Raw genomic sequence first — 16,393 nt, 5'->3', positions numbered from 1 at the left:
CTTTCCCCAGAAATAACCTTTATGGGTGCTTTATAGCAGACCAGACTAGTTCCTTGGTTCCAGGAAGGCACTGGGAGCCTTCCAGGGCTCAGTCAGTGAAGAAAGGACCAGAAGAAACAGAGAGGCAGATGGGTCACTGTCTGCGATAGCATGGTTGTTGCAAGCAAAGCTGCTCGGTGGAACAGGAGTGAGTACTCTGTTGGAGAACAGGACATGAATCTTTCACCTTATAAGATTTGCAAGTATCCTGGCTATGGGTGGCCCTTTTGAGGTCTTCTTGCTTCCCTGTGAAGTGCTTCATGATTCTGGCTGTAAAAGACATGATCGAATTCTCCTCCCAGCTTAAACTGGCCTTAGTTGCTCCACTGACTTCTGTCCAGCCATTTCTGACTTTCACCGATGAAAGGCAAGACAATCAGCCCTAACACAAACAAAACCAGAGCTGTTCAGCTGCTCAGCTATACAAAAGCTTCATCGCTGATACATTCCAGCAATGTTTTGGATTCTCTCAGACATTAACTGTTTCAAAAGAGCGTGGCTGGGAAGAGGGTGGCTGGAGGGAGGGGGGGATTTCCCATTGAGGACAGCAGGACCAGATGTCTTTTTGATGAGCTTCTCTTGGCTTCCCATTCTTTGACATTTCCTTTTCAGTTGTTGAGTCCAAACTGCTTCTAGACCAAATTACAGGGAGCTCTAATAGCTTGAATTCTTTTCTTTCCCCCGATAGATAGAGTACCTTCTTCTGGCTGAAGTATGAGATGTGCTGACCAGACGGTGTGCTCAACAGCCGGGGCATTTGTTCCTCCTAGAACCATTTCTTCCTTAATACTTATTTTCCACTTCAGACCATCTTGATTCTCCAGAGAAGCCCCTCAGCTTTCCTTCGACGGTATTCAATACCAGTTAAAGAAGTAAAAAAGCATTTTTTCTTCCCAGCCCCTCTGAACTCCACATGGGGATGCTCACAACATCAGACCTCAGCAGGTATCAATATTTTGGCATGTAACACTCACAGGCGCCACAGGACCTGGCTGTCAGCTTCCTAAGAGTTTCTGATACAGATTTCTGATACATAACTAGCCATGGTCCAAGTTTTTGAGGGGACTGGATAGGAAATCATGGCTTTCAGCTAAACAAATATTAGAAGCTTCATCTACACTTACGGATTTTACCAGTAAACCAATATTGATCAAAATCTCTCCCAAGCTGTTACAAAAACCCTGTGTGGACTATCAAGCTGTCACTAGAGGACTTGCCTTGACAGAGCTGAACTCTCGACACCTTTCAGCACCACTAAAACTTATATAGGCAAGAAGAAAAACTAGTTTTATCAAAATATGGGAAAACATTAATTTTTATGTCTAGCTGTATTTTCATTGGGATTTTTTTTAAGTCTCCCCCATCATCACCGCAAACTGTGGTCTGATGTCAACTGTGAGCTCACAGAAGGCTATTTATTCTGGCATTTTCCCAAAAAGGAGGTTTTTTTTCAGTCCACAGCTCTTTCATTAGGCCTAAACCACTTCTACTCAGCCAAAGTCAATAAGCAGAACACACTTCTGTGGTCAGTGCTGCCGAAGTGGGAAAGGGAAAAGAATGAGAATCTGTGGTCCATATGGGAGAGCACCAAAAACTGAATTTGTTTCAGTGGAGGCTAAGTACTACAGAGGAGTCCAAGTTTCCTCTCCAGCCCCCGTGTCTGCTATTAATATTAGACATTAGGGTATGTCAGACTACCTGCCAAAGTAGAAGTAACTACCAGGTAACAGATCTCACCCATGTCAGTCAAATCATCCATGTTTTTTCTTTTTTTTTTTTCCTGTGAAAAGAGATTTAATTAAGAGTCAAGAAGCCTGCCTCAGTAAATACCAAAAAACACAGTTTCCCTTTTCCCATGTAGACCAGTGGAGCTGAATCTTTCCTGCCTTCCAGACTATCATTAAGTATTCTGTTTAAATAGGCCAGCTTCATGCCATCTATAATGAAGTTATAGTGTATTGCTCTGTTATGAATGATGAAGCTGTTGTGTCCTACGGGGAGAAAAATCGCTGTAATCCAACTTTCCTTTTGAAAAGGCCTAATGTATCCACATGAGATCTTCTGGCAGAGACAACTGAGAGAATATAAATAGAAGCTTAAAAGAAGAAGGAGGGGAAGGGGAAAATAACTCCAACAGGGCTGAGTAGCTGAAATTCACAAGTTTAATAGGAAGATGGATGACTGAAGAGCCTGTTCTGTGACACAATCAGGACTTTATGTAGGCCTTTTTCAATTATCTGTAGCTGACAAAATATCACACAAAGGCTGTTTCACGCTGCAGGCCAGGTGCCCAGAAATGGGTTTTTTGGAGCCAGGGAGCAACTGGGAGAGTTGCCCAGGGGCACAGGCCGCTAGGGTCACCACTGGCTAAGATAGGCAACGGTGTGCGTCACCTCACACACAAGTGGCAGGAGCAAAGGGTGTCCCACAACGCCTGAGGGCCCTGTACGTCCAAGCCATCATCTGCCCATCCCCAGGGAGCCACAACAGATGATGCGGGGTGGGAGGCGACTACACAAGTAGATCTGGTCCATCTTGGACCACGCTTTTCTGGACCTCTCCACAGACAGATACAGACATGAGGGTTCCTGCTACAGGAGGATGTTTTTGCTAATGGGCAGTTCTCAGTACTGAAGTCATGTCAAGAGATCTTGTCCAGGAATCTGTCCAGTGGAAGTTCTGCTCGCTTCCCAGCTCCTCATCGGCCACCCACCAAATACTATTGTTGTTGTGGCACTTCATTCTCAGCAGAAAGCTACCACAGTTCAGCCACCAAGGAAAGTTGCTTAAAATAACCTGCCCATGGTCGCGCACAGCAATCACACCTTCAGGTGCTTCAGTGCTGCAGCTTATCGTGGCGTCACACAGCAGAGGAGTGGTGGTGAGTGGCAGTGGCTTTAGGATCTCCCATGGGAGATCCAAAACCTCCAAACCTCTCGAATTTAAGTGTTTTTAGTTTAAATTTGCTCCATTCCACAGTGAGCTAATTTGACTAAAGACATTTTATTTCAGGCTGAAAATGCCCGGAGTGGTGTTGATTAGTAAATTTAGTTTAGTTAATTTTGGGTGAACTCACCTGGGTGTCCCCATGAGGAGAAGGCTAAGTTGAATGCCAGGACCTGTAGAGGGGTTAATTCTGCTTTGACAGAACTGTGGTGGGGCAGGGCCAAACCTGTGGGAGCAGACACGGGCTGCAAGGAGCCCGCCAGGCAAAGATAAAGCAGAGTAATGGACACGTTCGTCCATATGCAATAATCTGATTGAGGAAGGACAAGATAAGAGGAGCAGGGTTTGTGGAGAAAAGGGAGTCACAGGAATGTCCCCCCTCAAGGGAGGTGATTCCAGAGGCAAGAGCAGAATGAGGGCGGCAGCAACAAACAAGGATCCTTTGGGCAGCACGAGCCCTTACAAGGCCAAGATGGTCTCTAGGGAGACGTTTTCCTGAAGGACCATTCTTGACTCCGGTCTTCAAAGAGTGTTTCACAAGTTCCTTTGAAGACCCAGGTGGCTCAGTAGTGCTGTCACCATGGGAAAGGAGCATGGGCAGAGTCCCCCACGTGCCCCCGGCCGCGGTGGCTCAGGGCACTCTGCCATAGTGGCCTCCGTGGCCCTGGGCGGGAGCGGGAAGGGACAGGGCTGCCCGGCAGGACGGCAGCAGCTGTGAGTTCAGCTGACGTGTCTATGGACTCGCACTGCTAGAGGTGTTCTCAAGTTATTTAAAAACATGCTGCCACTGAATGGCAGTGACTTCCCTCACCCCTTCCCGTATGTCAGCACTAGCGACAGGCTGGCTGCATGTCGAGGCCGATGGGCTTGCTGATAGGACTAAAAGCTACTCATTTTTTCCTCACAGGGCCAGCTTTTCAGCTAGCTTTTCCCCTGCTCAGATGGCTGATCTGTCTGTTGGTAACTCCGTCATGACTCGAGCTGGCAGAACACAGGAAAATTCTCTGGAGGGTCCTCTGCTGGGATTGCTCCCAAGGGAGAAAGAGCACAAATGTGCTTTTCAGGAAGCTGAACAATTAGTTATGGAAAAACCAAACCTTGACTGCCAAGAGCTCAGAGCAACATCGGAGCACCGAAACGGCGTGCTTGGGGCTGCCTGAGCACCACGGCAGACCATTTAGATCAGGGCTGTCAAACTCATTTTCATGGAGGGACACATCAGCTTCGTGGTTGCCTTCAAAGGGCCGAATGTAATTTTAGGACTGTACAAATGTAGGAGTAGCTATTTATTTATGAGTTTGACACCCCTGATTTAGATGTTTATTGGCCTCAGCAGAAGTTTATTTTCAATTATCTACTATTGTTTCACAAACCTGGCCAGTAAGAGGACTAAACCCTCTTTTTTTTTTTTTCTGGAAAGGGGGCAGGTAGAACGAAAAGCAAAAGCCAAAACATGCAAATAAAACACACTTTTAAATGATTCAAAATATCAATCACTGGCTTTTCTTCTCTCACAATATCTGTGCTTCTAAATGGACCATTTCAAGGGGAATTATTTATGTAGTCACATCAATAAATCTTACTTAAGTCCTTCATATTGCAGTTCTCATTCATCTAGCTGGGACTCCTCTGTAAACGATAATTAGGGTAAGAGCTAACTGAGATACCACAGAGTTTGCTCCTGGCAGTCATTTAACATCCAGCATGGTATCAAGGCTGTAAAGTAGGCATTTCTCTAGCAGCAGTTCATTCATTGTAAAACCTGTTCCGATTATTAGCTTGCCTTCTGTTTCACCGCAAACACTTATTGTCACATAAAGACCTCAGATCAATGAATTCCTTGTATGGGCTAAGCTGCATTTTGTTTTCTCTGCAGCATCTAACCCAAGTCCAGAAGACTCAGCCAAGGAGGAGCACTGTTTCCCTCTGGCAGCCTTACTGGGCTAGTCCTGAAGAGAGGGTTGGTTCTACCATCGACTCTCCAGTACCTGGTGCTGTGGGGGCTGGGATAGCCCAAATCGTGGGAAATAGATAATGGATTTACTCCCAAGAGTGGAGACCTCCAACAGCAAAGTCAACCTCCAAGTCAGTCTGCTCCTTTCAGACCTGACTTGCCTTTTGATGTTCCTTCCTTGGGCTGCCCAGGGAGACACTATTAATTTACATCCAGCCCCTTACTCTTGCCAACTATGAAGACTGGGAATTTCACTAAGAAGGGCTCTTCTCTGCGGAGACTTGTCTTCTCCAGATTTATGTCCAAAGAATATTGCCCCAATTTTAGCAAAGACACCAAGGCACAAGTGTCTAGCAGAGGCTCTCCCCTGTCTTTGGTTCTGGACACCAATCTAGCACAGACTGGACAGGTCTTGGGAGCTCAACTCTTTTCTCCCTCCACTCCAACACCCATACAATTATACCCTTCCTAACTGACTGCTTAGGTGTGATGGTACTGCTGGGCTTGAAGGAACTACAGGAAGGCCACCACCTACCCCCTCTGCCATGGACTCGAGACTGTGATTTCATGACAGAAAGTGTGCAAAACCCCTAGCAGTTTAATGTGTTCTGCTCTAACTCTTTCTTCAGACTCCATCATCCACTTGTGCCCACTCCAATTTTCATGCCAGCACAACTGCTTTGTGAGGCCACTGCTTAAATCAAAGCAGGGAACTGACTCCATTTCAAAAGAAGACGAAGAAAAAAACCAAGAACAACAAAAAAACCCCAACTCTATGCAACAAAATAAAAAGTAAAAAATGTTTTCTTAGGCAGGATCAGTTCCCGAATGTCACTGTGAGCGACCTCACAAGCAGTCATGCTGACATATCTGATGGCAGGAAAAAGCTGTGGGGGCGTGGGAATACCTTAAGCTTGCTGAACAGCCGCCCAGTGCTTTGTCTTCTGAAATCACAGCCTGAGGAGAGCCCGCGCTGTGTCGTTTTCCTGCTCCCCTTCTCTTCCTTTCCCTCCCAGAACCCTTGGGCCCCCATCACTACCAAGACTACATCCAGCCCGGGATGTACATTTTAATCTGCAGTGTGTATATAAAAGAGAGCTGGAACCAGTGGCTGTCTGAGACCCACCTGACCTTTGGACGTACAGCAAACTTCCTGCTCCAGTGCTGCCGGCTCTTTAATCTCCCAGTCCTTAAAAAATAAAAGTGAGCCTATGTGAAAAAATGCTTTGTAATGGGAACTCCTGGAACAACTCTCCTCTCTCGCCCTCTGACTGAGCCATAGAAAACAGTAAATATCTCTCCCAAGGGTCCTTTTTTACAATAGAAAAATGGCAGGCAAAACCAAAGTTTCATTTCCCAGCCTCAGCCTCAGCAGCAGACAGGCACAAAAGCTACAGAAAAAATAAAAAGGCAAGGGGAAAAAAACCACTCTTGTTCATTCAGAGTTTGGGGAGATTTTTGGTGAGGAACAAGCTGCTTCTGACAGTAGAGCAAGTCACACTTAGGAACTGAGTTTCTCTTTTTGCAGGAGGAAGTGGTCTTGGGCTATAAACTTGACAGCAAATTAACATTGACATTTGACTTGTTTTGATCTGAGCTATTTACAGTGGTATTATCTGTGTATTTTTGACATACTGTGAAGATTCCCATTGCCAGATGCCTTGCTATGGCTGTAGGATGCAGTGCATTCCACAGTCATTACTCAGGGGTCATAAACCTCACATTATTTGTGGGGAGGAGGGGAGCAGGGAAAAATGGTCTGACAATTAAAAAATAAAAGAAACCCTGGACTTAGATTTCACTGGGCTTGTGTATTTAACTGCAGGGAAATTAAAAATGTGCTTAGGCTGGCTGGCACTGTCACACTGCGGAGCGGATGGCTGGAACGGATGCTTGTGAATTTGCTCTATGCGCAGGAGAAGATTCATAGCGATGATATTTCCAACTGCTCTGGGCTGGGGAACGCTGTGGGAACTTCTCCATGTGCAGACCTTCCTTAGTCCCTAACCGAGTGGAGATGCCCTGGGAGGCTATAGGAGACAGATGCCCAGAGAGCACCTACCATGGAAGCACTTGGGGGCTGCACGCGGGGAGTCGGGTCCTGCCCTGCAGAGCAGTGAGGAAACATCTCCCTGACGTCTGGTTGTCCAGTGGAAAGCAAAACAAGCAGCGCAAAACTTTTTTGAAAAGTCTCTCTTAGACTCTATGTTTGCCTTTCAGACAAAGAAGCAGACATTTCAAAATGTCCTGTGTGTCTTCCTAACTCTTCTCTGGCTCAGGTTTGCCCCGCACTTCCCATCGGTGGCCTGCACAGCACCAGGTGCTGTCAGCTGAGTTTTGCTCACAAGAGGCTATGGTTTCCTAAAAAACCTGAGGTTTCTCAGTGCTGGTCCTAAAAAAAAAAAAAAAAAGATAGAAAATGGGTTATTATGCCCTCATTCATACCTGGTCTGACAGCTCTGAGGGCTGTGAAGTGGCCGGGCAGGAAATGTCTATAAACCTGGAGGAAACAGAAAAACAAGGGATACTGGTACACATGCGCCAATCTGCTGAAGTCCATGGGCCTACATTGCTGTGGAAAATTAGCCCATTAAATGTTCAAAGCAAGGGTCATCTCCACCCCATATGTACAAATCGTTGAGTTCAGGATTAGAGCTATTCCAATTAGGCATTGCAGCAATATAGACAACAAATCCCCCATGTTTACACAGTTTTACTTTGCTGAAGTGGTGCTTCTGCCCTTCACTGAGTCAAATTTCCAGCACTTGTAATAAATGAATCTGATTTTCTGATTTTGTATTTGATTTTGTCCAACCTATAGTAAAAATGCAATCTCTGGAGTAAGCCATCCAAAGAAAAGCAGCATCTAACTGCCACCAGGTCACTGTGATGGATTTGTCCAGAGAACAGTTTCTCTTGCACAAGTTCCGGCACAAATACGACACAACAAAAATCCAGGCATGGCCTTGGAAGTGAACGGGGCAGATATGAACTTTGCTAAAGGCTAACTTACTGGTGGTGTTGAATTCCCCACCTCTTGCTCTCCAAGCAGGAACCTGAGCCCCCACCTCATCTGAGACTCAGTCATTAAAAATACCCAACACAGTACATCAGAGTAAAACACTGAGGGAACCTCTGCCTTCATTGTAAGAGAACCTGTGTAGAGTATCAAGGTAGGGCAAGGGCAGGGATGAGTCTCAAAGGGCTGAGGAGTGGAAGAGATGTGGAACACGTTCTCTGCAGGGCACAGATCTGGGTGCTGCAGGGGCTTTCTGTAGGCTCAAGGACGCTGTGCAGAACACGTGCTGCATCGCTCCTGCCCCTAAACACAGGGCTGCAGCTCAGGTGATAATGGCCTGAAGGAGGATTCTTCCCCACCCGCTTTGGGCTTTTTTTAGGATTGATCCCCCCGTGGTTCCACTTCAAATAGTAACATCACCACACCACACCCACCCCCCTTCACTAAACAAGCCCAGAGGCCAATCCTAATGAGGCTCCAGCTCTGGTCGCTCCAGGTCCTGTAACTGCAGGAAGTTCAAATTAACTCAGTGAAGACGTTTGGCAGGTCACCTAGAGAGCTGTGAGTGGCTTCTTTTCCAGTGGATATCCACATGCAATAACGAGTGATGTCCCTTGATAAGTCTTTCTCCTGAAGCAATGAGAGGAATTGCTACAGATTCCTCTGAGGTATAGTTTGCTTAATTCTGCTGCTACTATGGCCTGCTGGAGACCTGGGTGTTCTGCACATTCTGAGGTGTTTTATAGCCCTATTGCCTTGAGTGGCATCGTCCCCTGTCTTCTACACCCAGACCACAGCTGCGCAGCTGTAACTCCAGGTAATTAAGCAAACACCTAACTTTAAATACAAAGACACATAAATATCTTTTCAAGTCAGGGTCTAAAATTTTAGCTGAACTTGTAAGGATAAAGAAAGGAAACCATTTAGACTGTGAAGCTGTTGTAACAGCAAGACCGAGTTGACCTCACTGATATCTCAGGTCCTTTTAAACCACAAACTGACCACACAAAACTAACACTTCTTTGTGGTTACTATGAATACCTGTTTCTAGTGACTTAGTTACAGGGAGCCTTGTGTCTATTTTCAAACCTTTTGCCATTATTTCACTGAAGCTGTGCAACTGTTCCTCTGTCTTGCTCTGGTCATTCATGCCTCACCTCTCCCTCTCTCATCCTGTTTTGTAAGAGCACTTTGATACAACTCTGCAAGATGGAAAAAAAAAGAAGAGACAACATTAATCCAGTGATTAAGAATAAAGCTCCAAACTTTATTCATTGACTTGAGTACAACAGTGATGCAGATTACAGTGGCACAGGAGTGCAATATGTGCTGTTTGCAGTATGACAGTGGAAAGACTAATTGTATAGAACGGCAACCCAGCTCAACTTTTCATTATGCATACAAGCAGACTTACTGTACAGACAAGACATTGATTCACTTTTACAGAGACTCGGAAAGAGAGCTGTCTCACAGATGAATGAAAAACACAGGGACACCTCCCCAAAACGCTGGTTTGAAACATGTAGAGGGAGGAGAAAAGAAAAATAAAATAATAAAAAATTCTATTGCCAAAACCTACTGATTTAAAGGAAAGTATGCCTTTGAAAAATTAGTTTCAGTTTCCCAAGCTTAAAAAAAAAAAAAAGCCCCCAGCTGTAAGGCCCCCTCATAGGAAGAGTTGTCAGCAAGGACCAAGCCACGCTGCTGGGCCAGGACTGATGCAGTAACGACGCGCCGAGCTCGCTGCTGCAAGTGGACACGGCAGTAAAGGACTTCCCTGGTCTCGCCAGACAAGAAAGAGCCTGTTCCAGAGTGTGCAGATGTCAGCGAGAGGCTCCACTGACTTCAGCGGTTGTGCATCTGGGGGTGGGAAACGCTTTCTGAAAGCTGTTCAGTGACAAAAGCCCAGGCCAGTGTCCAGGGGGACCTGTCAAAGCACCTGAGGGAGCTAGAGACTCAGCCTGGTAAGGCACCGCTGGGATTCCCATAGCTGCTTCTGCTGCCTGAAATGCTTCACTGCCTAAAGCCTAGGAGCGAGGTCCTGCAGGCCTCAGCTTTGCAAGTCCTGGGAGCAACACTGGTATTAACTCTGGTGATCCTGTTTGCCTTCAGTCATCTCTTTACCTCAAAAGAAAGACCGCAATGCACGTGGGAGTATTGCCTCTTCACACGGACAAGCATTTTTTAGCAAATCATTAACAGAAATCTATTTCCCTGTTAGAAGGCCTTTGGGCAACAAATAATTCATTTTGCATACAGGCAAACAACATTAATGGCAATTACATTCCCACTTCCTGCACTGATGCTTACATTAAAATTAATAATATTCTCTCCCTGCCAAATGCGGGCAACACATTGCTCCTGCCAGCAGAGTTGTTTGACTAAAAAGTCTGTATCTTTGCATCGTGATAGATTTTCTTCACTGTTTCTTATTTTCTTAAGCACAAAAAAAGGTGTGTGGGAGGAATCACAAGGCAAAAACTCACCAGCCAGAGCAGTCCTGCAACCCACAGCAATAAGGGTGTTTTCACATTAAAAGAGAAAAGGCGCATTGTACTACGATCACAGTGCTCAGTAGCTCTCTCTAGCTCCTCATGACATAGCAATGGGGTAAAAACATACCACATCTTGCTGAGACCAGCCCTTGCTGGTCTACCCTGAAGACTATGCTGGACTCCAGCAGGTGTGTTGACAGGGCCAAAAAGTTTGACGGGGCACAAACTGAACCACGACCTGGGGCTAACCGAATGGGAAAGGGAGGTCTGGAGTCAAGCCCCAAGCATCTCTCTGACATGGAAAGACCACGGGCATTTCAGGACAGATTAGCTGATTTTCTTATTTCCTGCACATGTTTTATTGCATCATCATTAGCACTGACCGGTATTTTTTACTGCCATAGGTAACTCACAGGATGCGGACATCCTCCTCCACAAATAAATTCCAAAGGCAAGCAGTGAATGAGTGGGAGAAAGGCTGGTTTCCATTTGGTCTTCTCTACAAGGATATTTCCAAATATGCCGAGATCTCCTCCTAAGACAGGAGGTACCAAGATAAGTGGTTCCACGCTGAATTTAAAGGATGTTCATAGTCTTACTGTTTTAAGGGTTAATTTTTCTATCCCTTCCTGTAATATCTTCATATAATTTATTTCAGCATAGATGCTCATAATCTATATGAGCTCCAAACTTGACTTCCCCACAGTCTGAAATAGGTACTACAGGCTCATGCTTGTGTTTTCTTCTAAGTCTGCTAAACACTACCCTGGCAAACTTTGGAGAAATCAAGCTTACACCAGCCCTCCTCCTTCCCAGAACCGAACCCTTCTCCATCCATCAATATAACCTTACACAGCATAAATACACGAGGAGGACCATGGCTTGCAGGAAGGGTTTCCACTTAAAAATATGTCTAATTTCAGCATAACGATCTTTTACAAAAGAGAATCCTAGTGACATCCCCTGAACAGCAGGACATCTGAACTGCATGGCTGAGAAAGGATTTCCAAATTGCAACGGGGAAAGGGCAGCATCAGTGCTGTGCCCACAGACGGAGGACTACAGGGCTTTGCGAAGAGAGACAACACCTGTCTTGACAGAAGTAAAAGCACCACTGGAGCCACAGAACTACCTTGTCCCACATGCAGCCAATAAGAAACGTATTGTTTTTCTAGTCTAACCTTTCACAGCACACTGCAGCTATGTCCACAATGCATCACAAGCCATATTTAGTGAAAGGCTACTAATGAAACTGAAAACAAGTGTGTTTCTGAGATGCCACTAAAATCTGTCTTAAACGACACCAGCATGAGATAATAACAAACAAAGAAAAAAAAAAAGCAATTCTGTGAGCAAACTCCACAAGAACTTACTTTTCCAGTTGTACAGAAAGTTTAACAGGTTTGGGACAGGACACTGGCAGTTGAGATGCTACATTCAGGTTCCTAAACTGGGGCCACAATAGATCACATTGCTTCACTGAGAAATAGTGAACAGTTTAGTGATTTCCAAATCTGCTCTTCAAGCTGCCTTAATTCTACTATCTTCAGAGATGATGAACAACACATTCAATTCAACATATTTATTTTAACTTCTGACCCACAGTAGGCTGGAGCTTACACTGAGTTAAGGCACCGGTATAGAGGGTATGGCCAGCTGTTCCCACTGTAACACTGAACAGTTCTCTACTTGTTCTCATGGAAATTATCAGACCAGTATCTGGAAGGGGCATAAAACCCACTAAGTCAGATCTCTGGATTCCCTGTTAATATGAAGACTACTGCACAGCGTATCACCCATCTGAGCACTGCTAGGGATGCGTGCTGCAAATGCTCATATACACCTGAGGAGGCCTTTTCAATGATATTACCTGTGGCCAACCTGTCACTTCCATGTGAGAAACAGACCCTGCCTTTTGCACACTCAATTTATCACAGAACTGGTTATCCACAAGCCCCACAGACACAAGCACATTTGTGACAATCTTCATAACTTAATGACCACTGTCTGTTCAACACTATGCATTGTTTGCAAATTCCAGGTTGAGTACTCACATTGTATCTCAACTCCAAACAGGGGGGGCGTGTGCTACACGTGCACCTGTGACTGAGAACCTGCATGTGCACATAATCCCATTTTGCACACGTGTGGTTATTTTGCAATGACACCCCAAATGAATGGTTTGACAGGTGTTTGCTCTTGTGACACTCCTAAAGAAGAAAAGGGGAAAAAAACAAGACAAAAGCAATCAGTTTTCAGTCCTCTTGGCAATGACATTCTTTCGAGAGCACTGAGTTCTGAGTTGGATGGGATTTTATCAGAAGCTCAAATGCTTGCAGGAGCTAGAAGAACGTTAGTATCTATTATACTTAAGGCATATGCATAGAATTATAGAATGGTTTCGGTTGGAAGGGACCTTTAGAGATGATCTAGTCCAACCCATGACATATCTCAAGGGAATGCTGAAGAGGGGAATTACAAAGAACTGCCCAAGAAAATTCTACTCAATTGATAAAAGGAAAATGTTTCACTGCTTACAAAGAAAATCTTCCCTGGGGCTACATTTCTGTTTTTATTAGGTGGGAAGACCAGATGAAAGAACAGAAAATGTTGCAGTGAGAATCGCTAACAGGCCACTGCAGAAAACACACAACACCCCACAGCTGGCTGCAGCACTGTTTTTATGGACACACCATCTCTTGGGGTGTGTGTACATGTAGGTGGTTGGGACATTTAAGGGGAATTAACTATAGACATGAAAATTAAAGCTTAGAAAACCTCTCAGGTTCTCAATCAGAAATAAAGCACTATTAAAAATAAAGCGGAGGGCTGTGAACTGACTGATTGTACTCCACTCCAGCAAGATGTGAACCAGCACAGGCCCAAAAATCCAGTTAGAAAGTAATTATTTCTGCAGCATCTAAGCTGGGCTTCTCTTCACTCCTTCCCAAGCTGCAATTGCAGCTTTAAATTCCAAGTTGATGAGGCAGATACAAATTACCCTGTCATTCTTTTTTTTCTTGAGAGGAAGGAAAAGAGAGAAAACAACCTGCCTTAGTCACTTTTTAATAGACTGGGTAGTGTATTCATCTATGTTTGAGAAGTTCAACAGTAATCTAGAAATGGGGACAGAAAAATGCAGACTGGCAGCTCAGATCCTTGAGAGCGCAAGTCATCGGATCAAGAAGGTTTACTGTCAAGGTGACTTGGGCTAAAAGACCCTTAATGCTCACTATGTTTGAGAGGCAGCAGCACAGTATTGTTTATAGGATGTAGGCTGGCAAAAGTTGAAGAATTTTAATACTTTGAATGCATAAAAACTTCAATGTTCACCTCGAAGTTAAGCTGCACCTTGCAAGTGACAAACCCTGAATTTCTGAGACTCCAGCATTCCCAAAGCCTGCGAGTGTGAAACATTGCTGTTCTTTCATCGTATGGATTTGGTTTCAGCAGTCACCCAAAAATGCATCTCAAACTGCCAGTGCCCCTAAAACTCCCGTTTACTTCTCAGCATTTCTCTAGAATCCTTTCAGATGCTTGTTCTGAAAAATAAAGTAAAAGATGTTGAATTGATCCTTGCTGCAATCTCAGTAAGTCCAGAGAGTTCACTCTCAATTGTGTGTGTCACAGTGTCACCAAGGACTTGTGTTCAGTGGGGACTGTGGTGCCAGATCTGCAGCACATTCTCCAGCTTGTGCCACCGACTCACCCTCCCCTTCGCTCTGGGGACGTGGAGCAGCTGCTGATCCCTTGTATCTGTCTCTCATACTGACTCATATTGTATCCTCACCTCAGATTTTATCAAAGGAACCACAGTGACCTGTTGCAACAGGACTTCCTGAACCAGCAAAGAGGCGGCAGGATTTGGGCTGTCCTGCACATTTCATGGTGAAATGCCATCTGGTGATAATAGAGAACTCAACACAGTGATACTGAATCTCACAACTACCCAGGATTGTTTCCCCTTCCCGACTTTCCGACTTTTACACCAATGTCACATTTCACAGAAAATACAAAGGTTCTGATGTCTCCAGTGCCAAAAGCTTCTGCATTAAAAATGAAACCTTGATATTCTTTGACGGACACAGAACCTAAACGCCCCTCTCCCATATGAGGAGACAGGCTCATTAGTGCAGCACGCATTGGCAGTTAAGCACCAAGAAGAGAAAAAGCTGACCTTGCAGCCACAATGCATTCGTTCAGTGACTTTGGTGCTCATGTCCTCCTCTGTATAGGACTTGCCCAGAAGCAGTTAAGGTATATACAGGCAGTTTTTTAAGCTGCAGCATATTGGAAGAAGATTGAAAGCAATAAGGAGTTCAATGCAGCTCAGAAACTGTCTTGCATGATTACTCTGCCTTCACAAACCAAGTCAGGCACAAAGGGAAATAAAAATAACCAAGGCTGGAGCTTTGAGGCTTCAAGAGAGGAAAAAAAAAAAAAGTCTGTGCCCTCTTTTCCAAGCACGAGCGAAAAACTACATTAACTAAAAAGAGTGCTTGGCCCCATGCACTGTGCCATATTGACAACAGCAACTGCAATTTAATCAAAAAGCCTCTATTGGCAGAGCATGGCACCTCGATGGTACCTTTTAATTCATGAACATTCCTCCCACAGAGGGATGAACTTGTGTGTTAGCTTGCAGAGAACCATCTTCCCTGCTGATGTAAATCCAACAACCCCACTGCAGTCTGACGAGCTGTACTAGTAATCACCAGCAGGGAGGCTGTTCTGAAATCTCTGGGTGCGAACCAGGGCACACTTAAAAAAAGCATTTTCTCACTCTGTCACTCCCACTCCCATCCACTCATCTCCTGGACTAAATTACAAGAAAACTGACTCTTCTCCATTATTCCCATTACTTAAGTGATATTAAATTATTCAAATGACTGGTTAAGCTCCAGCCTTATTAATTCAAGCAGAAAGTGTGGAAGAGGGAAGACTGACAACAGACACAGCAATTCACTTACTATATCCTAGCAAATATATACAAGTTCAAGGAGTCCATTTTCCAGAAATTCAACTGGTATGCACTGAACGTGAGCAGGGTGCCCACGTTTGCAGATTGTGTCACATGAAGAAGATGCCTTTTCAAAAGAGTGACAGTTAAGAAACAGTTGTGTGAAAGACTTAATGTGACCACGTGGATACGTTACAAAGGGCTTCTCCTTCGCTACAGAGCATTACCAATCTTCCTTCTCCATATATATACACATATATACACATACACACACAGATAGATGGATAGATATAAATACATGTGCGCACACACATACATATATATATATTTTTTTATATATATATATTCTTTTCCAGTTTTTTGAGTGGTTACAACTACTTTAGTCTAAAAGGCATCCTAAGGGCACTTCCTGGCTCTAGCAATAAAGTCCATCATATTGTGGAGAGAAGTAAAGGGAATATCATTGAGGGAGAAGAAGAGAACAGTTTCCTATCTTGTATAATATCATGTCACAGGCTGACACCTCTGAAAACTATCACTGTTGTTTCTGAGCCCAGATATTTTCTCCTTGTGTTCCAGGAGAGCACATGTTCATCTTGTTCAATTGCTCTGTACAGAGGTGCCACTATGCGATTTTCCCTTTTTGGTGGATAAGTAGTTGCTTCCAAATAGTTTGGACTGTATGATACAATATCCTGTGCATCATTTTTTGTCGGTTTGTTTAAAGGGAGATTAAAAGAGTTTTGCTTTTTTCTTCATGTCGTTGCGTCTCCAGAGAGGTAACTTGTCAAACTCCTGTATCGTCATGCCAAATATTTCTTGAAAAACTTCAGGTGCTAAGTGACGCTTTAAAAAAAAAAAAAAAAAAAAAAAAGGAGAAAAGGCAATGGTCAGTCAAAGCCAAAGAGACACAACAGGAGATAGGAGTGCCGAGTGCCTTAGGTATTTCATGTCACTCTGTAAGAACCACTGCAAGAAAT

General features: G+C 44.5%; 1 protein-coding gene across 1 annotated transcript in view; it reads right to left on the bottom strand.

The window, feature by feature from the left end:
- Positions 1 to 9,204: 9,204 nt before the first annotated feature.
- Positions 9,205 to 16,393, bottom strand: part of ABLIM1 (actin binding LIM protein 1) — a 217,201-nt gene continuing 210,012 nt past the window's right edge. The window contains exon 29 of the mRNA XM_065639530.1: positions 9,205 to 16,259. Coding sequence (XP_065495602.1) covers positions 16,146 to 16,259 — 114 coding nt within the window. The 3' untranslated portion in view covers positions 9,205 to 16,145. The remainder of the gene's footprint in view (positions 16,260 to 16,393) is intronic.

The sequence above is a fragment of the Caloenas nicobarica genome, chromosome 7 (assembly GCF_036013445.1).
Source record: "Caloenas nicobarica isolate bCalNic1 chromosome 7, bCalNic1.hap1, whole genome shotgun sequence".
Taxonomy (NCBI): Eukaryota; Metazoa; Chordata; class Aves; order Columbiformes; family Columbidae; genus Caloenas; species Caloenas nicobarica.
Note: the sequence above shows the minus strand (reverse complement) of the source record. Positions and strands in the feature narration are given on the sequence as shown.